General features: G+C 42.8%; 1 protein-coding gene across 2 annotated transcripts in view; it reads right to left on the reverse strand.

Annotated features, from left to right (window-relative positions):
- Nucleotides 1–1,192: 1,192 nt before the first annotated feature.
- The window catches only part of FAM171A1 (family with sequence similarity 171 member A1), a 335,845-nt gene continuing 312,280 nt past the window's right edge, over nt 1,193–24,757 (reverse strand). For both annotated transcript variants that reach the window (XM_030199961.1, XM_030199965.1), the window contains exons 7-8: nt 15,360–15,474; nt 1,193–4,878 (exon numbers count right to left, since the gene is read on the reverse strand). In XM_030199961.1, the coding sequence (XP_030055821.1) occupies nt 3,261–4,878; nt 15,360–15,474 (1,733 nt within the window). In that variant the 3' untranslated portion in view covers nt 1,193–3,260. The remainder of the gene's footprint in view (nt 4,879–15,359; nt 15,475–24,757) is intronic.

A 24,757-nucleotide genomic window follows, 5' to 3' on the forward strand; every position in this document is an offset into this window, starting at 1 on the left:
GTATGACATGAGGAATGACCTAGCGAAGCTGGAGGAATGAACCGATATTTGGCAACAAAGATTTAATCCCCAAAGATGCACAGTACAGTATAGGGGGTGAAGTGCTTCAGTGTACGAAGGACGAGCAGGACTTGGGGGTGATCGTGTCTGATTTATTTATTTATTGCATTTGTATCCCACATTTTCCCACCTCTTTGCAGGCTCAATGTGGCTTATTTATTTATTGCATTTGTATCCCACATTTTCCCACCTCTTTGCAGGCTCAATGTGGCTTACAATGTGATGACCTTAAAGCTTCCAAATAGGCAGATAGGACTGCACAAAAGGCAAGAACTCCCCCCCTCATAGAAACAGAGAAAAAAAATGAAGGCAGATAAAGACCATATGGCCTATCCAGTCTGCTAATCCATGTCATTTACTCTCCCTATCACTTCTTTAGAGATCCTATGAACTTGTCCCAAGATCTCTTGAATTCAGATACTATTTTCATCTCCATCACTTCCACTGGGAGACCTTTCCATGAATTCACCACCCTTTTTGTGAAGAAATATTTTCTCAGGTTACTTTGGGGTCTATCCCCTCTCACCTTTATCCTATGCCCCCTCGTTCCAGAGCTTCCTTTCAATTGAAATAGACTTGCCCCCTGTGCTTTTAAATGTCTCTATCATATCTCCCCTCTCATGCACTCCTATCTTTGCCCCCTTAGCTATGCAGGTGATGACACTGAATATCGTCCCACAACTGCATAACTTCAGGGTCAGTGGCTGACCCGGTGCCCAGACATATCTCCAGCACTGAATATCCGTGCTAGATTCAGACTGCAGCAGTAAGTGGCTTGAACATCAGGCAGTAAAAAACTAATATTAAAGAACTTGGTTGGAAAATGTATTCCATGCAGCATTTTTTTTCCTTTTTTGCTTTGAATGGCTGTTACACTGCTGTGTCTGTGGTGATTATGTTCTCAGAATTAACAAAGTACTTAAACAGGAGGCAATATATGTAGTTGCAACTTTGTTTTGCACTATTTATAAAGGATTTGTGGATGTGCGACCAGCTAAGGTTTGCAATATATTCTGAGTAACAAACCATCTTCAGTAGTAACGATCTCCAATGTAGAAAGAAAACCCAAACTTTATTTGATACATACTTAAAATAAATGGCTAAAATGACTGATGAAAATCACCAAGGCCACCAATTTTTAATTTTTAGTTTATTTTTAATTATAGTTCTTGGATAACCAAGCAGGCCTTTAAGGAAAACTCAGAAAGAAAAGTCATTCTGGCATGTTAGGATGGTGCACACTGCGACTCCTCTAAGATTAATACACTCCCATTTGCTCCATCCACAGTTCATAATATATGAGGTGAATTTCAGACTAAAATAACCATATATACAATCAATGAAACTAGATGCTTTCCTACTCTGAAAGTTTGTGGAGGCTTTGTAAAATGTACCCTGGCTTACCCTTGCTGGAGAGGGTTCCCAATATGCAATGACGACCACAGTATACATGGCACCATAATGAGAAATGCTCGGCCATCTGGGAATTGGCAGAATGCAGTAAAACCAAAATTAACAATTGTACAGCTTCTAAAAACCCAATGGATGAAATGGAGTTAGCAAGGAAAGGTGACTCTATTCTAACAGTAAAAAAAAGGCACTTGGAATTAAAGGGACTGGATTCTGAGGGCTCAGCGCAGATACAAAATTCTGTTTGGTTTCATAAGGAAGGCTTTTTAATACTAAGAATAGCTCTCTCACAGTTTTCCTGTAAAAACATAACAGAAAATTGCAGGAAAAAAAATGGCAGGTTAAGGTGAAGACGTGTGAAGGGCAATTTTATAAACTAGGGGGACGATATGTAAAGTGATTTAACTGCCAGAAATGGTTCCTGGCCAGTTAAATTGCCTGTTTGGGGCTAATTGCTAAGTTTCAGTAGCATTTAACCGGTTAGTGCAGCTGAAAATAACCGGTTAGCGCTGAACTAAAAACTGGTTATTTTGGGGGCGTTCTGTGGGTGGAGTCGGCATTTGGCCGGTTAAGTACTAATATTCATCATTTAACCAGCCTGGTTAACCACATAAAAGTCAGTCCTATCTTTATGTAGTAACCCATAGCTAACCCATAGCTGGTTAACTGCCGAATATCGCACTTAACTGGCTATGGTGTAGCCAGCTTCAGAAACCTTGAAATTCAACACTGGTGTACGGACATGGCCCAGCATTGAATTTCCAGGTTTAACGCTGGTGGTAGTCAGCAAAACTCTGATTGTTGCCAGCTGAATATCAGGACCTAGGTCTACACTTATGAGCCCCTTTTGTGCGTAAATATATAGAATACTAGCACTTACGTGCATAAACAAACACTTACCTGCAAAAGTGCCGGAAGGATGCCTAAACATTATTTTCTAATGGTGCATGTAACTTACATAGGGGCATATATATATGGGCAGAGCATGTGTGGGGCATGGACGGAGCTCCCCCTTACAGAATACTGTAAGTTACATGCACCCGTGCCCCATTTATACGCCTGCAGGTATGCTAGGTCTATGGCTGGTGTAATTGCCGGAGCCTATATGTTAGGCACATGATACCGGGTTATACTAGTATTCTGTAATAGAATTTGGGTGCTCGGATGTCATTGTAGACTAGGCTCCAACTGTGCGTCCATGGGGTGCTTAAATGGAGACAGGCGCCTTGTCCCCAAAATGTTTACAACCAAATTGTAAAATAAAAAATGTCTTAAAAACGGAAAACAAAATAAATGCATTTCCAAGTGAAATGTGACTTAAGAGATGCAGTGCATAGCCTTTGAGATAATGTATACGCTTGACACCAAGTGCCACATACCTGTACAGTGGAGGTTTACAGTAAACATTATCAAGATAAAACAGATTTTTGTCATTTCACCTGCTCCCATCAGCGGGAGGATTAAGGTCAAAGAACCTGCATCAAAGGAACTGTTCTGATCTTTACCATCCCCTAGATGGCCAATACCAAGATAACTGAGTAAGTATGCATGCTCTTTTCTCCAGCAGGTAAACTAAAGGCTTCCCTAAAAATAACTTTGAGGTTTTGTTCAGTCCTTTTTGACATTTGAAGAGCAAACTGCAATGCATTAATGAGTCACCTTATAAAATACAGGCCATCTCATTTGTGTTTTGTTTCTAGACATGGCAGTTCTCCCAAAACAAATAAGCACTTCCACAGAAAGAATATTTGGCAATCTTAAACTCCACTGGAAGGTGGATGTACAGTAGCTCATTTCATATTGAAAGCCAGCAGTGGCCTCTCCTCTCGCTTTTGCCAAGGACTCTTTTTGTTTTCTCCTTGATCTTCTGTATTGTCGTCATGACCAGAAGTTCCATGCTCTGGACTGGTTAAAGGCTCCAATGAGGTTTCGACAGTTCTTTTTACAGTTTCTTCTTGCAGGCTAGGCAACTGACCACAACTTTTCCTGGCAGTTACATCAAAGAATGACCTCAAGCTGTGGTCCTCTGGGCTGCACACTGCTATGCCACTTTCACTGCCACTTTGGTCCATCTCATCCACATATACCAGTTGGGTGTACATTGTGCTGTCTGAAACATTCTGCTCCCTTTGCTGATGCTCCTGTAAGGCTTTGTGATGCAGGGCCTGGTGTTTTTGTAGCAGTGAAAGCTTCTCTCCTCTCCCTTTGTGAGCTGATTTTGGCTCATGCATGTCAACACCAGAATCCAAACTGGCATCATTACTTCCATTCCTTCCTGCTCTTTGCAAATCGATATATGAATGCCTGACATGAGCATTTGACCGTCCATCTAGAGATACAAACCATGCCCGAGGATGGGGCATTGGCTTTCCACCCCCTAGCTCTATTAGCGCCTTTTCTGTAAGAAGCTGCACATCACCATTCATCTGGGCCAGAGCAGCATCACTAAGTGATGCAGGAATGGACATAGACTCAGACATTGATGCATTTTGAGGGCTCCAGTCCATTTCTTCTGTCTCTTGCAAATGCTGTTGGGACACTGCTTGTGAACCCAACTGCGAAGGCTGCAGTTGTGGTTGAGGATGTGGTAGGAGCTGTGTATGAGGTTTGGACAGCTCAGCCTGAAGTTTTTCCAATTCAAACTGCTGGTCAGCTGGTACAATCAATGGCTGGTTCACAAAGGGGTGCTCTCCTGGCAATTTCATGTAATGAGCTGGGATGACCAATGTAGGCAACACTTTTCTGTAAGCACTGTCATTTACTTGGTCAACAGAATTGTAGCAGATCAGCTGGCCAGAGCGAGGAAAAGATGTAGGCCTTTCAAGATGATCAGCAGACCTGGACATCATGTAGTCAGGAGGTCTACGGTCCACTGGTGGTTCCTTTTCAGGAGCAGACGGTATGACGTACATTTGCTCCTGAATGCTGTGTTTACTTCCTGCCCCAACATGATTGCCACATGCTTGAACCTCTTTGTCCTGCTTTACAAATAATGGCTGAGACACCATAGAATTGTAACTCTTCCTATAGTCATCTTTAAGGGAAGATTCATAGCCTTCTGGCATTTCCATTGATTTTCTGCATTTCATAGGAAACATTTCCATCGATTTAAGGTAGTCTTTTCGGAAAGTCCCACTGGGAGTCAAGTTATCCAAGGAGATTCTGCTTTTGTCTTCCTGATGGGAAAGAAGTTCCTCTCTGGAGCTAAATTCTCGAGAGATACTATAGGAAGGCTTCAGCATAGGAGTATGCAGATCTGCATCTCCATTAGAGGACACCATTTCCATACGGACTGCACTGATTAAATTGATGTGGGACATGGAGGTTGCCTGGTCCTTCTTGGAACTGCCCAGTGCTGTGGAAAGCTGAAGTTTCCTATGATGTGGACGTGGTTTCAAACATCTCCTCCTATGACAGGTAAAAAGAAACAAAATTTCATAATTTGTTACAATACCACATCACTGTAAGAATCATGGCTATGCTCATGGACCATTCTGGACCCTATCTGCAGGTACTATGATATATAAAAGTCCAGATTAGATTAGATTATTCTGTTCTGGTTTTGTGGCACATGTAACTTGTGATAACTAGCTACAACTATATAGCTCTAGGCTTAAACCAAATAAATAATCACATTTTTAAAAACGATTTTTTGGCACTTATTATTGTTACTTACATTGTTATTGGGATTATTGTTACTTGCGTTTAAATTGCTCCTTTTAAATTTCAACCTAGTATTACACAATGTATTATAAGAATTGATACTTTTCAAAATGTGTACCAGTCTACTGTTGTTTGTAATGTAAGCCACACTGAATCTGAGATCTTCTTGGGCTAATGTGGGATAAAAATGTCATAAATAAACAAATAAAGGGCACAAAGCCCTAAAATTAGTGCATAAGAAAATTAATGTCCCTATTGCTGAGCACTAAACACGTGTTAACTGTTTTAAAAATATATTTTTTGGAGGGGGGGGCATGGGGGGGCATGTCATGGGTAAAGAGAGTAGGCATTCACCACTACCCGGCTAGCATGTTATGTTTAGTGTGCACTAACCGGATAACACAGACTTAACATGGGAGCAGTTAAGTTCTCCTGCATTACATTTTTTGCAGATCTCACAAGCTAATAACAATATTAGCACATGACCTTGAAAATAATAAATAAAAAATGTTCTAATCATGTGCCACATAAAATCTGGGCTCAGCATGTGGGAAAGTCCCATGTTAAAATGCGCTATGCCCAAATTTTACTGCACTTTAGTAAAAGGGACCCTCATTTCCCCAGCATTTCACACACATAATCCTAAGGACCTCAGAGGATAGTCACTATGAGGCATATTTTCAAAGACTTACAAAGTTACATAGGAGTCCTTTTACTAAGGTGCGCTGAAAAATGGCTTGCAGTAGTGTAGGTGCAGGTTTTGGGTGCGCACCAATCCATTTTTCAGCATGCCTGTAAAAAAGGCCTTTTAAAATTTTTTCGAAAATGAACATGCGGCAAAATCAAAATTGTCGTGCATCCATTTTGGGTCTGCGACCTTACCGTCAGCTATTGAACTAGCAGTAAAGATTCACGTGGTAACCAGGCGGTAATGATCTACACGTGTCAAATGCCACTTGGCGCGCATTCGAAAATAAAAATGATTTTTTGGACACGTGCCAAAATTGAAATTACCGCAAGAGGCATGCGGTAGTCGGGTGGTAACTCCATTTTGGCGTGTGTTGGGCACACATAGAGCCTTATGTGGCTTAGTAAAAGGACCCCATAGAGGGGCATAATTGAACGAAAACGTCTATCTCCATGGGCGTTTATCTCCAAGAACGGGTCCGTGAAGGGGCGGACCGAACCGTATTTTTGAAAAAAATAGACGTCCATGTTTTATTCGACAATTTGTGAGCTGGGCGTTTTTGTTTTTCAGTGATAATGGAAAATGAAAGCGCCCAGCTCAAAAACGAATAAATCCAAGGCATTTGTTCGTGGGAGGGGCCAGGATTCGTAGTGCAGTGGTCCCCCTCACATGCCAGGACACCAACCGGGCACCCTAGGGGGCACTTTTACAAAAACAAAAAAAAAAAAAGGTAAACGCTCCCAGGTGCATAGCACCCTTCCCTTGTGTGTTGAGCCCCCCAAATCCTCCTCAAAACCCACTGCCCACAAGTCTACACCATTATTATAGCCCTAAGAGGTGAAGGGGGGCACCTACATGTGGGTACAGTGGGTTTGGGGGGGTTGGACAACTAAGCATTAAGCAGCACAATTGTAACAGGTAGGGGGGGTGGGCCTGGGTCCACTTGCCTGAAGTCCACTGCACCCCCTAACAACTGCTCCAGGGACCTGCATACTGCTGCCAGGGAGGTGGGTATGACATTTGAGGGTGAAAATAAAAAGTTGTAAAACATTATTTTTTGTGGTGGGAGGGGGTTAGTGACCACTGGGGGAGTCAGGGGAGGTCATCCCCGATTCCCTCTGGGGGTAATCTGGTCATTTAGGGCACTTTTTGGGGCCTTATTCGTGAAAAAACAGGGTCCAGGAAAAGTGCCCTAAATTCTAGCTACAAACGCATACTTTTTTCCCATTATCGGCGAAAGGCGCCCATCTCTCCTCAGCCGATAACCACGATAACCACGCCCCAGTTCCACCATCGCCACGCCTCCGACACGCCCCCGTCAACTTTGTACGCTTCCGCGATGGAGTGCAGTTGAAAACGTCCAAAATCGCCTTTCCATTATACCGATTTATTCGTTTTTGTGAGATAAACGTCTATCTCCCGATTTGGGTCGCAATATAGGCGTTTTTCTTTTTCAATTATAAGCTGGATAGTAACTTAAGAAACTTTGTAAGTCTAAGTGTTTTGAAAATAAGCCCCTATGTATACCCAGGGGTATTCTCTGTCCTTGACTCATTATCAGAGATGATTACATTAGAACAGTATAATAATAATAGTTTGACACTGTGATGGAGTTTACAGAACACTGCCCCTCACCGTTCCTTTTATCTTGCTGCACCATATGCCTGGAACAGACTTCCTGAGCTGGTATGTCAAGCTTCAAATCTAGGCTAAAAGCCCATCTTTTTGATGTTTTTAAAAAATTTTATTTATAGAGTTCAACAATTAAATTCAAGCAATTTTACTTGAACAGAAAAGTGTTACAAAAAGAAATCATTACTTCTTATAAAGAATATTCTTAAAGGAAATAAAACTAACACTCAAGTCCACAATATAAGGATCCAAGACTTAATGAGAGGAAAGATAAGAAAACTTTAAAGGCAATAGCATACCCCAGGTACATGAGCTAGATACTAATTATATGAAGAGCTCAACTCAGTCTCCTGAAACTCTCTTAGTTGCTAAAAAGACTGACAGGTGAGAAGGTTCAAAGAAAACATATTTAACAGCATTATATCTAATAATACAGTTACATGGATACCTTAAAAAGAAAGTTCCACCTATCTGAAGAACACCAGGTTTCAATAATAGAAACTGCTTACATCTAATGTTGAGTGTCTCTTGATACATCAGCATAGGCGCCCCGTATAAGAGGCTTGGGGAGGCTAAGCCTCCCCAGCCCAACCGATGCTGCCCCACCCCCCCTGCCGCCCGCCGCACCTTTAAATATATTTTTGCTGGAGTCGCGGGCAGCCCCAGCATTGAAGGCATCAGCAGGCTCATCTCGGTTCCAGCAGCCTTCCCTCGCAAGTCGCATGATGGCTCCGCCCTCTACTGACGTATTTCCTGTTTCTGCGAGGGCGGAGCCATCATGCGACTTGCGAGGGAAGGCTGCTGGAACCGAGATGAGCCTGCTGATGCCTTCAATGCCGGCGCTGCCTGCGACTCCAGCAAAAATATAATATTTAAAGGTACGGCGGGGGGTGGGGGGGTGGGAGGAAGGAAACGAGGGCTGCCTATCGGGGAGCGAGGGCAGACGGGAGAGGAGAGGAGGGTTGCTGCACATGGTGGAAGAAGGGGAGAGGAGAGGGCAGGGGAGAGGAGGGTTGCTGGACATGGGTGGATGGAAGGAAGGGGAGAGGAGGGTTGCTGCACATGGTGGATGAAGGGGAGAGGAGGGTTGCTGCACATGGTGGATGAAGGGGAGAGGAGAAGGCAGGGGAGAGGAGGGTTGCTGGACATGGGTGGATGGAGGGGAGGGGAGAGGAGGGTTGCTGCACATGGTGGATGAAGGGGAGAGGAGAGGGCAGGGGAGAGGAGGGTTGCTGGACATGGGTGGATGGAGGGCAGGGGGAGAGGAGGGTTGCTGCACATGGTGGATGAAGGGGAGAGGAGAGGGCAGGGGAGAGTTGCTGGACATGGGTGGATGGAGAGGAGGGCAGGGGGAGAGGAGGGTTGCTGGACATGGAGGGGGAGGGAGGAGTGAGGAAGGAGATGAGATGACAGAAAAGGAAGAGAGTAGAAAAACTGCACATGGATGAAGAAAATAGGCAAAAGCTGGATCCACTGGACAGTCAAGTTTGCGGAGGACCCAGCTTTTATTTACAGATGTAGGACAATAAATGAAGAAGAAAGGCGGAAAGTAAACAAATAAATGGAAAGGAAGCCCTGGAAACGGAGTTAAGAGGACAGATAGCAGCAGAATCGGATACTGGGCCAGCACAATCAGAAAAACAAAGTCACCAGACAACAAAGGTAGAAAAGATCATTTTATTTTCATTATAGTGTTTGGAATATGTCCACTTTGAGAATTAGGTGTTCAACATTAAAAGTTTATTTACTTATTTATGACATTTTATCCCACATTAAACATGAATTAGGATGTTTTGTGGCTCTACATGAGAATTGTGAAATTATGATCCCTTGTTTCAATATTGTTGACGGTCTGCATTTTCCGTATGGGTGGTATATTGGTGTATTAGGTTCTGCCCAGTGTAATATTTATGGTACAGTAAGGTTCAGAGTGTGTTTTTGCACAAAGTTGTGCATAGTGTTTTGCAGTTGAGCGACTGTGGTTAGTTTATGCTTTGAGCAACCACTTTATTCTTTGACATATGATACATAACTAATATCTAAATTTAATAAAAGGTATTAATTGTGACATTTATTTTTATTTTATTTTTTTCTGTGTGTGATCAGACAATTATGGATTTAAGCTTCACCCCTGGCCCCACCCCTAACCCCGCCCCCTTTAGCCTCCCCAAACAGTTGGGCCACCGACCACCTATGTACATCAGGAAATATTTGAATCTTGAAGCCTAGAAACAAATTCTCTCTATTCTTGAAAAACATTCTCAATAACCATTGTTTGTCAGGAGATAATGCCACCGAAGCAACTAAGGTCACTGCGGTTGCTACTTCTGAGTCCGAAGTATTTCATGCTGCTTTTAACTCCTAACCCTTACTCACTTCTTCAGTACCCATGTTTTATCATTCCCACTTTAGTAATTCCCTTATCCCATATTTGTTATGTTTGTCCTAATTAGATTGTAAGCTCTGTCGAGCAGGGACTGTCTCTTCATGTCCAGTGTACAGCACTGTGTACATCTAGTAGCGCTATAGAAATGATAAGTAGTAGTAGTTAAGTCCCTCTCTAACTAGCCTGGGCCACCTTAAGAACACAGATCCCACCCCGGGAGGAAATGAGCTGGGAGGGGGCGGAGCTAATACCTGGGAGTTTAAAAGACATGGCCAGGCTGAGGGTAGAGAGACCCAGGGAAGGAAGAACTGAAGCCCAAGCCTATGCCTTTACAGAATATGTTTAGCTGCTGTGATCTGGTTGAAGTAATCCAACTTTTGATTCTTGTTAAGACTTACAAGCCTTGCCGAGGTCTGGCTGGAGCCAGACCCAAGTTCTCAGAAGACTTAAGAACTAATAGGTGTGTTTGGGGCAGGACAGCCCTCCAGCCACAGATTGCTTGGCCTGCTAGCCAGAGGCCTATTCAAGACTGTTACTGAATAAAAGGAACTGTTGCATCTGATGTTCCTGGCCTGTGAAGCAACAGGTCCCAGGACTCAGGTGAATAAAACATTTATTTTCACATTTATATCTCTTTTCTGACAGAGTTATTCACAGGACTACCCCATAACCCCTCCTGGGGTCTCACAGACACCTTTAAAGAAAGCAGTTCAAAATAAAATCTTTCCTTTTATAAAAGCTTCCTCATTTTTCCTCTCTTCTTTTCAATGAGTGCCATACTACCTGCAATAGCAGCTCCTCATTTCCACAATGGAGATGTCTGATGGGGGCTGAGCAGGTAAAGGTAGGCCCTAAATTCTGGAGCAAGATCTGGGATACTTTTAAGCAACTGGCACAAGTTGGGCATGATCAATGAAGAACATCATCTGGGTGGTGACCACCCTCTTCCTCAGAATAATTTCTCTGAAATGTTAATGTTCTGAGAAGATGCTTTCCATTACAAACTGCATTTCGCCACTTGAAAACACCCAAACAAAGATTAGCTGAAATATAAATATCCAAGTAGTTGGCCAATAAAAGCTTAAGCCTTATTCGTCTGGCCATATTACCTTAAAATAGCTGAAACAATGTCCCCATAGCACATGTTCTATATAGTAGAAACCAGTCAGTTTGCTCTCTGCTATAGTGAGTGCTGTAGAACCACTAACAAAAACAGACTCGCTGGATTTGGGCAAAACGTGGTGTGGAGACACAGGAGTCAGCTGGATGTGGAAGACTGTTCAGCTTTGCGCTGCAGATAAGTGCAGCAGATACCTTATAAATGTGATCATATCATTCCACTTTATATATATATAATCACAGGTTACCTGTGGAATGAATATAGGATCACATTCAAGCTAACGGTTATTACTCATAGAGCGTTTTATAACAAAGTTCCTCAAACACTTGCAGGCCTGGTGAGTCAATACGTGGCTGTGAGGAACTTATGATCTCTAGACACATTGATGTTGGTAGTTTCCCCCCATGAGTAATAGTCATTTGATGTCCACTAGGTAGGGAGCGTACTTCTATTTGGCTTTCTTTGTGGAATACTGTCTCTTAGGTCTGCGAGCAGTAAGGTCACTGCCACATTTTAAATGCCTTCTTCAGGCTCACTACTTTGTTACTGCTTTTGACGTAACCCTCCCTGGAGATTAAGTGGGATTATGCACTAGGTAACTAGTATTTAGTTTGTTCTATATTTTAATTTTAGCTGTCTGAGGTGCTGTTTGTATGGGTTTTCCTGTCAACTTAATGTAGTTCTGTTCTTTTTTAACCTGGTTTTCTTTTTCATGTTTACGTTGTATTTGTATACTGCTGGGATCTCATTTAAAGCCAACATTTAATAAACTATAAATGCTTCCTATTTGATGATTACCTTTTATATGCTAAGAATCCTTTCCAAAAAATATACTTGCTCACTGAAGGATTGTGGACCTCAGTATGACAGAATATGGGAAATGTTTTGAATAGAACTGAATATTTGAACTCCATTTTCTCAGGTCCTTCAGGGGTAATTCTGTACAGGTCGCAAAAGGTTAAGCTCTAGGAAGCTGTGTACTAAGCTATACTGACAATTATGCATATAATTGCTGTTATAGAATACTAGCGTAAGTTGGACGCTTACACCATGTCAGTGACTGGTGTAAATATCTGCAACTAAATGTAACAGTTGTGCATGCAACTGTATTCTATAGCCTTAGTGTGTAAGTTCTGAGCACGCCCCTGATCTGCCCATGCCCCTTCCATATCCATACCCCCTTTGCAGTTATGAACTATAGAATTTGTGCCCTAAGGTTATAGAATATCGATTAAGTGCGGTTACGCATAAAACTGCAAATTAGTGTCAATTAGCACCTTAGTACCAATTAACACCAGTAATTGGTCATTAGTGTCAATCAGCAGCTAATTTGTCATTTAAGTTGTAACTATAGGTATTCAATAACCTCCGTGTGCAATTTTGCACGCTAACTGCTGGATTTTATATAGCACGCCTAGCATTCCGCACTGAAATCTAAGGGCATTCTATAACAACGCACATAACTTAATTGGCTTAAGGAGTAGCCTAGTGGTTAGTGCAGTGGACTTTGATCCTGGGGAACTGGGTTCAATTCCCACTGCAGCTCCTTGTGATTGTGGGCAAGTCACTTAACCCTCCATTGCCCCAGGTACAAAATAAGTACCTGTATATATGTAAACCACTTTGAATGTAGTTGCAAAATACCACAGAAAGGCGGTATATTAAGTCCCATTTCCCTTTCCCTTAAAAAGATAATCAGAGTTGACAACAGCACTTAACAAGCACTAATTGGCAATAATTAGAATTTATGAACAAAACTTGCTAAATGTATTTTGTAATAAACTGTGCCTAAATTCTAATGCATACAGTTCAAAAGGGGTGTGGATATGGGCAGGGAAATGGGCATTTAGTGGCTGTTCCCAAATTTACATACGTAGTTATAGAATATGGCCCAGTGCATGTAAATCTACGTGCAAGGATTTATGCTATGTTTTCATTGATGTAAATGGAGGAGCATAGTTTTAGGCGCTAGGATTTTAACTAAGTGTATTCTATATACTGCACCTAAATCTAGGCGTCGCTTACATAACATGCATAGGTGGAAATGTTTACCATGCGGATTTTTAGGTGCCTTATATAGAATCCGGCCTTAAGGGGGGAATTTTATAAATGGTGCTCAAAAATGAGCACTGAAAAAAAATCATCGCTAAGTGCTATTCTATAAAGGACGCACACCCTGTATAGAATAGTGCTTAGCATTGATTCCCATGCCTTAACTTTGGGCGCCAAATTTATGCCTGCTGAAACCTGGTGTAAATGCTGTTGCAGGAGTTGAGTGTGCTGAGGCAGTATTCCATAACTAGGCATGTAACGTTTTGGAATGTTCATGCCCCTCCCACAGCCACACCCTCTTTTAAGATAAGCGCTATGGGAGTTGTGTGCCCTGCCTTACAGAATAGCATGTATCCAGATGTGTGTGCAAATTTTAATGGGTGCCAATTAACATCAATAATTGCTTGCTAGCACCTAATTATTGTTGGTTCAGAGCTTGTGATTCACTTAATTTGAAGTGTATCTTGGGTACATGCACACATTTGAGTGAGCAAATCTGGATGTCATATATAGAATCTTGCGGTAAGCATAAAATTATATGTGCAAGATTATAGAATGAGAGGTTAGGACTAGATTTTATATGACGCCTAAACAAATTGGCGCCGAATACAAAATGCGCCTAGGTGTACTTTATAGAATAAGCCTAAATTTCCAAGTGGTTTATAGAGTATGTGGAGCATCCATCTGCGCAACTAAATTTAGTCGCAGGCAGTTACACCAAGTAAAACTTGGTGTAAATGTCAATGCCTAAATTATAACCATGCGCATAATTTTAGAAATGCTCACGACCATGCGACTTAGAATTTACGCGCATCATGCGCCTGCATGAGTGGGAAAATGTGGGATATAAGTAACAAACAAATAAATAAATAAAATAAATAAATGCTATAGAATAAGCTTAGACATTTCTATGCATAAATTCTACTTAATACCAGTTAGTGTCAATGATTGCTTGTTAAGTGGCAATTATTGGCATTAATTTTTTTTTTGTTACATTTGTACCCCATGCTTTCCCACTCATGGCAGGCTCAATGTGGCTTACATATACAGGTACTTATTTGTACCTGGGGCAATGGAGGATTAAGTGACTTGCCCAGAGTCACAAGGAGCTGCCTGTGCCTGAAGTGGGAATTGAACTCAGTTCCCCAGGACCAGAGTCCACCACCCTAACCACTAGGCCACTCCTCCACTCCTTCTTCTGATTGACTTCTTAACTAATTAAGTTGCACGCGCAAATCCAGAATACAACTGGATTTGTGTGTGCACAATTTAACTCATGCTATATAGAATCCCAGGGTTAATGTTTTTATATATATATAAATAATATTTTTAAAATATAATTTTACTCTGCGGTGTGGGAGCTTTTATCTTGGTTGGTTTTGCTTGGAATGTACTAGTGGCAGCATACTGAGTTCTGTGGTACCACTACCTCAGATTTCCAGTGAAATACTGCTAGACCATTGGCAGTTACGTGCAGAAAGAACATATTTTGATATGTTGTGGTACCAGTAGGACCCCTACATTCTCACCAAGCTGAGAATGATTTATGGAGGCTGCCATAGGTTTCCACGACAGGCCCTGAGTGGGATGGGTTTGACAGCACTGCACCAGCTATCTCAAGCCAATGGAGGGTTGGGTGATTTGCCCAAAGTCACAAGCAGCTGCTGTGGGATTTGAACCTGGGCCTTCTGATTCCCAGCCTACTGCTCAAACCATCTGTGATTACATCAGAGCAAATTAAGTTACAAGTAATAGAAATGTCTGTGTGTGATATGCACTTTATGGCAACCAGCAAGCATTTGCCCTGCTTTGCTTGTTAGTGGAGACAGTGTGCTTTCCTGATACAGTGATAGCCACAGTTTAGCAGACTGTAAACAGTGGCCAGAATGAAATGTTCTCCATAGGGCAAGTACTAAAAGAATGTGGTACACATGCTCAGAAGATGACACCTTTCTAGTAAAAAAAAACAAACGAAAAAAAGGCCATCTTTGATGTGGTGAGCTTTTTTCTGTGTGTACAATCTAGCTTCCTTGCAACCTGTTGTTGAGCCTATTTGCCCCCCCCCCCCCTTCCCTGGGAGGAATTGTGAATTCCTGGTGTGTGCCAAGACTTGAATTATCAGACAGAAAGCTTCTAATTGAAATATATCAACCTCTTGTTCCTTACGGAGTTATGCTTTGGGATCAAAGCCCCCCGGCTATATTTCTGTCTAGCAAACTTTCTGGATTTCTTAAGCAAAATTGCCTTTTTGCACAGGACCTCACTGTAAGAGGGTTTTGGCTATATTCTGGTAGCATCTGGCTACTGCAAAATAAAACACCTCTAACAAACAGAGTGGATGCCCTTACCTGCAATAATATAAAAGCAGACACAATAAAACTAGAAGAATGAAGGCCATTCCTCCTAATATTGCCAACAGAAACATTGTGTGATAGGAAGTAATGTCCTGTGTGACCATGGGACCTGAAAGAAAAGAAAAAAAATATTAGGATTTGGGCCACTTTTTATTTTTTAATCACAGGAATAAGAGTATATACCAAATACAATTATGCTGATGCTCCTATGTTGTCTGGTTATAATTTAGGCATTGGCATTTATACCAGAGGCACAGAAAAAAAGGGCATGGATTATTTTATAAATTTACTATGTGTGATTAAAGCACAAATGCAACATAAAAAAGCTGAAAGTAATCTGAAAGAATTTCCATCATGGACAGATGATCATAGCATGTTATAGGAAGAATGCATCCATAATGCACTGTGCAATATATTTCCAGAGGTTTTTGTCCTAAGCAGTAAAGTAGCATCTGGATCAATTACAAATGTTATTTGCCACCAGTTCAGTGCTTACCAAACATTCTGTGGCTATGAACCCATTTAGCAGCCACAGAGAAGCACACAACCCCTAAGCGTTACTTTTCCATCTGTGCTGCTGGTCCCAGCCCACTTAGGACTCCTTTAACTAAGGTGCGCCAATGGATTCTATAAATGGCAGCAAAACCCCCCGACACTCAACGCTATTCTATAAGCTGCACCTAAAGTTAGGCACGGTTTATAGAATAGCACTTAAGCATAGGGGGGTCGCATCTACATTTAGGCGCATCCATTTGCACCAATGAAAATTTAGGCATGGATCCTCCTTATTCTGTAATTGTGCATGTAACTGAAATCCACACCCATGCTCCACCCCAAACCACCCATGACCCTTCCATTTCCACACTCTCTTTTCCAGGATGTGCATTAAATTTAGGTGTGAATCATCCCCCAGATTCTATATAGTGCAACTAACGTTGTGTGTGCAAATACAGTCGTATTCTGTATTTGTGCGTGCAACCTAATTAGTTAAGCTAATCAGCGTCGATAATTGCCAACATTAATTAGAATTTATGAGCATTAATTAGAATTTATGAGCAGAACTATCTTAAGCATATTTTATAACGTGCTGCACATAAATTCTAAGTTGCATAGTTGAAAAGTGGGTGTGGCCATGGGCATGGAATGGGCAAGTCATGGGAGTTTCTAAAATCTATGTGCATTGTTAGAAAATACACCTGGTGTAAATCTTGAAGCCTAGATTTACATCAACAGGCTCATTTTCGAAAGAAAAGGACGCTCATCTTTCGACATAAATCGGAAGATGGGCATCCTCACAGGGTTGTCCAAATCGGTATAATCGAAAGCCAATTTTGGACGTCCCCAACTGCTTTCCGTCGCAGGGACGGCCAAAGTTCAAGGAGGTATATCGGAGGCGTAGCAAAGGCGGGACTTGGGTGTGCCTAACACTTGGATGTCCTCGACCCATAATCGAAAGAAACAAGGATGTCCCTGAAGAACACTTGGACGACTTTACCTGGTCGTGTTTACCTTACGACCAAGGCACAAAAAGGTGCTCAAAATGACCAGATGACCACCAGAGAGAATCGGGGATGACCTCCCCTTACTCCCCCCCTGCCACCCTCAAAAAATATCTTTCAAAATATTGATTGCCAGCCTCAGATGTCATACTCCATCACAGCAGTATGCAGGTCCCTGGAGCAGTTTTAGTGGGTGCAGTGCACTTCAGGCAGGCGGACCCAGGCCCATCCCCCCACCTGTTACTTTTGTGGAGGAAACAGTGAGCCCTCCAAAACCCACATCTAGGTGTCCCCCTTCACCCATAAGGGCTATTGTAGTGGTGTACAGTTGGGGGTAATGGGTTTTTGGGGGGGGGGGGTTGGGGGTTCAGCACACAAGGTAAGGGAGCTATGTACCTGGGAGCAATTTCTGAAGTCCACTGCAGTGCCCCCTAGGGTGCTCGGTTGGTGTCCTGGCATGTCAGGGGGACAGGTGCACTACAAATGCTGGCTCCTCCCACGACCAAATGGCTTGCATTTGGTCATTTCTGAGATGGACATCCTTGGTTTCGATTATCGCCGAAAATCAGAAACAACCAAGTCTAGGGCCAACCAAATCTAGGGACGACCAAATTTAAGGATTTGGACATCCCTGACCGTATTATCGAAATGAAAGATGGATGTCCATCTTGTTTTGAAAATACGGGTTTCCCAGCCCCTGGATCGGGACACTTTGCAAGGACGTCCAAATGGAAATGAGGACGTCTCTTTCGAAAATGCCCCTCCAAGTTTTACTTGGTGTAACTGCCTGTGACTAAATTTAGATGCGTGGATTGGTGCTCGCTATATTCTATATACTGCGCAGAAATTTAGGCTTCTTCTAAAAAGTACGCCTAAATTAAGACGTACTTGGAGAATACACTTAGGTGAATTTCATTTCAGCGCCACATTTTTAGGCGTGATATATAGAATCTAGTTCCATGTGCCTAAATTTACGCACGTACATCATAATTGATTCCAATTAGCGCCAACATCGCTTGTTAAGAAGTCAATTATTGGTGCTAATTGGCTCATTATTCAATTAAGTTGCACATGCAATTTGGGGACACCCAAATTTGCACATGCATCTCGAAGCGCCTTTTTAGAGAATTAGGGGGTAAATGCTAAAAAGCCCATTTTATACCTATGGGATTCTTAGCTATTAGCACACGCTAATTGTTAGTGTGTGCTAAATTGTTTAGTGCACCTTAGTAAAAGGACCCCTTAGAGCAGGGCTGTCCAACCTCGGTCCTTGAAGGCCATAATCCAGTCGGGTTTTCAGGATTTCCCCAATAAATATGCATGAGATCTATTTGCATGCACTGAATCCATTGTATGCAAACAGATTTCATGCATGAATTGGGGAAAGCCTGAAAACCCGACCCGGAAAGTGCCAAGGTTGGACACCCCTGCCTTAGAGTGTCAGCTGCAATGCTGCCGTTATCACCCATGCAAGCCTAGTTACAGCGTGGGCTCAATGGGAGGAAGAAGCTAATGATGGGGTGTTTTGGCCTGGCCTGGTGATCACCCCAAATGTGGTTTTTGGGACCCTATTGGGAAGCACTGTACTAGTTATTCTTATTTACTTTATTTACGAGCTCAATCTACCATTCTTGGTGATGTACAAAATAAGACATAACTCAAGTTAAAACAATTAAAAGCATATAAAAGAATAAAATGACTTACTAAATATACAAAACCAAACGTAACTAACAAAAGCAAAAATGGAGCATCATCATATAAAAAACACCTGTGCTCCTAATGTCATCATTGTCATAGATTCTGCTATGTAATTTCCATAGGTATGCCTAAACAAGTAAGTCTCTAAGGATTTTTTGAAAGTCTCAGCATTCGGAACTGAATGCAAATCAGATGCTAATTCATTCCACAGCTTTGGTCCTAGCAATGTAAAAAACTGAACATCTATATTCATCAAGCTTTACTAGATAGATGAAAAGAGGGTACCTCCAAAAGATTTATTGAGCCTGATTTGAGTGATCTAGGAGGTTGATAAATAGGCTAATTAGATGCCAGAATTACAGGAACATTATTTTTTTAAACTTTGAATATCAACCTTATATTTAATCTTCCATTCTATATATGGCGCCTGAAAAATCAGCATGGAAAAAAAATTATGCCTAGGCATTTTCTCTAAAGTAAGCCTACATTTTATAGAATAGACTTAAATTTCCATGCGGTATATAGAATACGCCTGGCCACATGACCAAATTTGGTCGTGACCATTTAGGCTACTTTAATAGAAATGAATTTTAAAGATTGTTTTTTAACTCTGCCTTGACCGACACTGCACTCGGGGTCTGTATTTTTGATTAGAAGTAATGCTGTTTAAAAAAAAATGATTGTTTAACTTTGTGTGAAAATAAGTTGGAGTGTAGAAGATAAGACACAGCTCTAATTAATTTGGTATTTGAAGGGAGAGGTGGAGCCTGTTTCGAGTTCAGACTGGCCACCTGGACTGACAAACATGTAACCACATTCCTACAGTATGGCTTGTTTACCTAAACAGAGAAATTCTCAAGCATTCTGTAATTTTCCTTAGCTCTGAACATGAGTTCTAAGCCTAATAAAAAAGGGGGGCCTCTTACAGGGAAGCTGGAAGCTCATGTTTGGGTGGACGCATCGCATAGAACCACACTCCCGGTCATGAGACCCTGGCTTCGCTGAAAAGGGGGCTTCTCTCAGCTGATGTAAAAAGCCTGGATGATGTAAGGACCAGTGATGGATGTATGTATAATCATTGTTTATTGCTTCTTTTCCTGGTTTAAAAACTCCTAGCATTGCTTGGATGTAGGGACCAGTGATGTAATGATTGTTTATAGATATTGTTTCTTTTCAGTTATAATCATTGTGTATATAGCTTAATCATTGTATATATCTTAATCATTGTGTATTTTAGAACCTCTAATAAAAGTCTCATTTACCTAATACAAATCCAAAAGAATCCACAGTAATTACTGAGTAGTCTGTGTCAGTAAAGCAGGCTGTAAAACCAGGTCAGAACAGCTACGTACTTGGTGTAAATCCTGACGCCTAAATTAAGTGCAGATGGGTGTATTCTACAATTATGCGCATAGATTTAGAAACACCCATGCCCCGCCCCCCTTTTCCAATATGCAAGCACCATGTTATAGAATACACTTAGCGGGTTGTGCGCATAAATCTCAATGTCAATTAGTGATGATAATTGCTTGTTAACATCCAATTAACAGTGCTGATTAGATGTTAACCAATTAAGTTATACACATTGTTATAGAATACGCTTCAGTTTCCGTGCAGATTTTCAAGCGCCATATATAGAATCCGGGGAGAGTATCTGGAAAAAACGGGACCCCAACATTTTTCCAAATAACCCAAAAGCAAATGTACTGTTATTAAAAAATTATTACTATTACCGACAGGTGTTACTGTAAGATGCTGTAATAACTGGATGATCCCTGTTTTCAAAATGACATCATTCAGGAAGTGACCATTAAGATCTGTTGTAGCAAAATGGCATTTAGCAAAAAGATAAAGTTATGATTCAATTTTTGTGACAAAAATAAGACCTACAGCGCAAAGCATTTGCTAAGGGAGTTTCCTAATAAAGGTTGGACTAATGTATTTTCAAAGGTCATACTAAATGTATAAACAAATGCAAAGTATTTTTAATCTATGTAAGGGGTCTAAATTTTTCCAGACACTGAGGCATATTCTCAAAGCACTTAGCCTTCCAAAGTTCCATAGGTTTCTATGGAACTTTGGAAGGCTAAGTGCTTTGAAAATATGCCTCACTGTGTAATTTGAGCAAAATTGGGGGAAATATGGTCAAATTTAGAAAAACCTGAAATCAAAAGCGTAAACGCATTTTGTAAAACTTGAGAACTCATTTTGGAAGCTGCATGCCTCTCCCCTGTCAGACTTGTGCGTTCTTGTACTAATTAGAACGCTGCTGAGCCCAGTATTCGGATCAGGTTCTGCTTGGCGGCCGGACAACCCCGGGTTTCACCTGCGCTGACCGCTGTTCCCCAGAGGTTGAGCCCCTAGGTGCGGGTGGCCTGCAGGACTTAAGAGACAGAGCTGGAAGCGGGGTGGTGAACGTATCGGCCAGGCAGCAGCAGGTCAAGAGAGTAATCCAGGTAGAGGCAAAGTCAGTAGGCAGGCAGCAGAATAATCCAGGCACAGGTAAAGTCAATAGGCAGGAAGCCGGTCAAGAGAGTAATCCAGGTACAGGCAAAGTCAATAGGCAGGCAGCAGGCAAGAGAGTAATCCAGGCACAGGTAAAGTCAATAGGCAGGCAGCAGGTCAAGAGAGTAATCCAGGTACAGGCAAAGTCAGCAACGAGGGACAAAGTAGAGAAGAAGCAAACTACTGAGCAAGTAACACCTACCAAAGTAGAAGCCGAAGCATGGAGTCCAGGAAGAGCTCAGCTGATAAAGTGCTGGCGTCTGACATCAGAAGGGACCAGCAGGGAGAAGGAGCACAGCCATAGGACAAGAGCAGGGGAAGGAGGAACCGGAAGACCAATAGGAGAGAAGCAAGGAAAGCCAGGCAGAGAGAGAGCATACATAGGTGCATGGAAGCAAAGCAATCAAGGAGCCTGCAGCCAGAGAAGAACTACACACACATGGCTCAGGGCTGTGCCAGTCAAGTGTGCGTGTCGACGGGACCCTGCGCAGCTTGAAGACGCCGCTTGCGTTGAGGAAGGGGACATGACATCCCCCCATGGCAATAGTCATATTGCTATAGTGCCATACGTGCTTTATACACGTTGGATCTAATCTGATCCAGACTGGGGGAACTACCACAAAATGACATGCTGGCTACTGTGCAATGTAAGGGGCTCTTTTACAAAAGGGTTGTCGCATGGCAACCTGGAACTACTGCTGGCCCAACGCGTGCCATTTTTGGTGGTAATCAGGCAGTTACCGCGGGAGCCCTTACCGCAACCCATTCAGGTGGTGGTAAGGGCTCTCTCCCCAAAATGGCCACACGGCAAGTGCAAACTTACCTCATGGCCATTTCTTTTTGGCCTTTTTATCCACTGAGATAAAAGGGGCCCTGGTGTGTGGCAAAAATGGCTGCTGTTGCTTGCGCAGGGCACCTTTTACCGCAGCTTAGTAAAAGGAACTGTAAGGGGATGCAACCAGGAAGCTGCTATAAGAATTTCAGAACAAAACACTTTATGATAAAAAGGGGGGGTCTTAAAAAAAAACTTTCTGTAGGCCCTTATGCAAATAACATGCACCAATCTTCAGTAAAAAAAAAAAAAAAGTTTAATTCCTATATAATAGTTTACCATATGGGCTTTTAACATTTAACCAAGAGCATAGTGGGCATAAATGTCTTTTAACACACAATTTCATTAGCAGTCATTCTAAAATTCCTCCACTACTCACTCATCAGGGATAAAATGCATTCACCATGTTCAGCTACCCCTTCCTATCCCTTCCCTTCCCCCAACTTCTTTTAGAAAGGCAGGTGCTAGAGCTGCATGGCACCTATGTGTCTTTATAAAATACTAGCATAAATCCTGTAGAAATAGCGTTTAGATTGAAGGCATCAACATTATGCCTGCCCGAACATAGGAGTAGATGTTAGATTAGCATAGTAGTTCTCAAACCTGGTCCTGGTGCTTGGTCATTGGACCTCCACCATCATTCAGTCCTAGTGGCCTCCCAAGTCCCCGACCCCCAGACAATGACATGGGGGCTGGAGGTCCAGCAGACCTCCAATCCCCCCTAACCCCTCCCAACACAAGAGCCCCAGGGGGGCTGGAGATCCGGTGGATCTCCAGCCAGCCTACCCACCCCCCCCCCAACACACAACCTAAAAAAAAACATCTCTGGGGGCCCAAGTGAGCTGCCAACCTAATCCCCACCTGCCCTAGTGGTCTAGTGGCCAACCCGCTCCTGTAACCCCTTATTCACACTCAGGCACAATCCTCCCGCTCAGTACCCCTATGATCAGAGCTAATAGAATGCTTAAATTTGCACGATATTCATCAGAGAAATTTGCAGCATGCAAATCTCTCTCATGAATATTTATTGTGGATATCTTGAAAACCTGACTGGCTAGGTTGCCTCCAGTACCAGGGCCCAGATGATCAGAAGCCCCACGTTGTTCCAAACAGCACTCAAAGTTAGCGCAAGAACAGCTCAGGGCATTAACGCCACTATGATCAGAGCTAATATCGTGCAAATTTAAGCATTCTATTAGCTGTGATCATAGGGGTACTGTGCGGGAGGATTGTGCCTGAGTGTGAATACGGGGGTACAGGAGCGGGTTGGCCACTAGACCACTAGGGCAGGTGGGGATTAGGTTGGCAGCTCACTTGGGCCCCCAGAGATGTTTTTTTTAGGTTGTGTGTTGGGGGGGGGGGGGGTAGGCTGGCTGGAGATCCACCGGATCTCCAGCCCCCCTGGGGCTCTTGTGTTGGGAGGGGTTAGGGGGGATTGGAGGTCTGCTGGACCTCCAGCCCCCATGTCATTGTCTGGGGGTCGGGGACTTGGGAGGCCACTAGGGCTGAATGATGGTGGGGGTCCAATGACCCCCAGGACACAGTGGCAGCCCAGGCTGACAGTGACAGCCTGGGGTGCCTAACTGATGGGGGGAGGGGGGGCTGGAGCAGAGCCTTAATCCTAACACCAGCTCGAATAGGGTTAAGGTGCTATTCTGCCTCTACGATCAGAGTGCTGTTTTCTGATCATAGGTACGGAATACAAGCAGAGCTCATTTCAATCTAATTGAAATGAGCTCTGCACTATTCGCGGCGCTGTTTGCCTGATGATCATGGGTGCAAAGATAAATGCGAGCGCTAGTCCGGTGCTAGTGGCCTCCAGTGCCCGCACTTACATCTGATCATCGGGCTGCAGGTTTAGGAACCACTGGGTTAGCACATGCTTTATGCTTTTAAATTGTAAATCTGCCCATGCTTTGCTCTGAACAATACTACTGTATGAGCATGCACTGGCTTGCAGCACTCATACTTTTGTTTGATCTAATTTTATATGGTTTATAAAATTATCCTCTATGTGCCAAACATCACTGCAACCTTTGGAGAATCCCAATTGTAAATCTCGGAAGTGGTTTTAGGAAAATAGTTAAGCTGGTTTTCTTGTTCTGGAACAGGAGTGGTTAAGCTATGTTTGGATGTTTGCCATTAAGGATTCTTTCACTAATAATAAACTTTAAAAGGGGGTAGCTGGCTTAGTTGAAACAAAAATGAGGCAAGTGACATCTTACAGACTGACCAATTTATTGAGGCATGAGCTTTCGAGGACCAATCTATAAGGTGTCAGTAAATATAAAGTCAGGAAAGGGGAAACCTTTTTTGGCAGCTCACACCAGCAATTATTCTTTGGTATTTCCAGCACAGCTGGAATATACCAGGAGACTTCATCCACAAATATCTGTGAATTTCCCCCTCCCCCTATATTTTCTATTCCTCGCTGTGCCTAATCTGGTCACTGCAGTGACAATACTTAGCCAGGAGCCATGCACCAGAGTGCTTTCTGGAACCTTGCAATCATGGACCTTGAATCTGGCCTCCAGGTGTCACTCTTGAGCAATGACCATGACTCTTGAGCAGTGTTGCAGGCTGTGAACACTGCATCATAAGTACATAAGTAGTGCCATACTGGGAAAGACCAAAGGTCCATCTAGCCCAGCATCCTGTCACCGACAGTGGCCAATCCAGGTCAAGGGCACCTGGCACGCTCCCCAAACGTAAAAACATTCCAGACAAGTTATACCTAAAAATGCGGAATTTTTCCAAGTCCATTTAATAGCGGTCTATGGACTTGTCCTTTAGGAATCTATCTAACCCCTTTTTAAACTCCGTCAAGCTAACCGCCCGTACCACGTTCTCCGGCAACG

The sequence above is a fragment of the Microcaecilia unicolor genome, chromosome 1, assembly GCF_901765095.1.
Source record: "Microcaecilia unicolor chromosome 1, aMicUni1.1, whole genome shotgun sequence".
In the NCBI taxonomy this organism is placed as follows: Eukaryota; Metazoa; Chordata; class Amphibia; order Gymnophiona; family Siphonopidae; genus Microcaecilia; species Microcaecilia unicolor.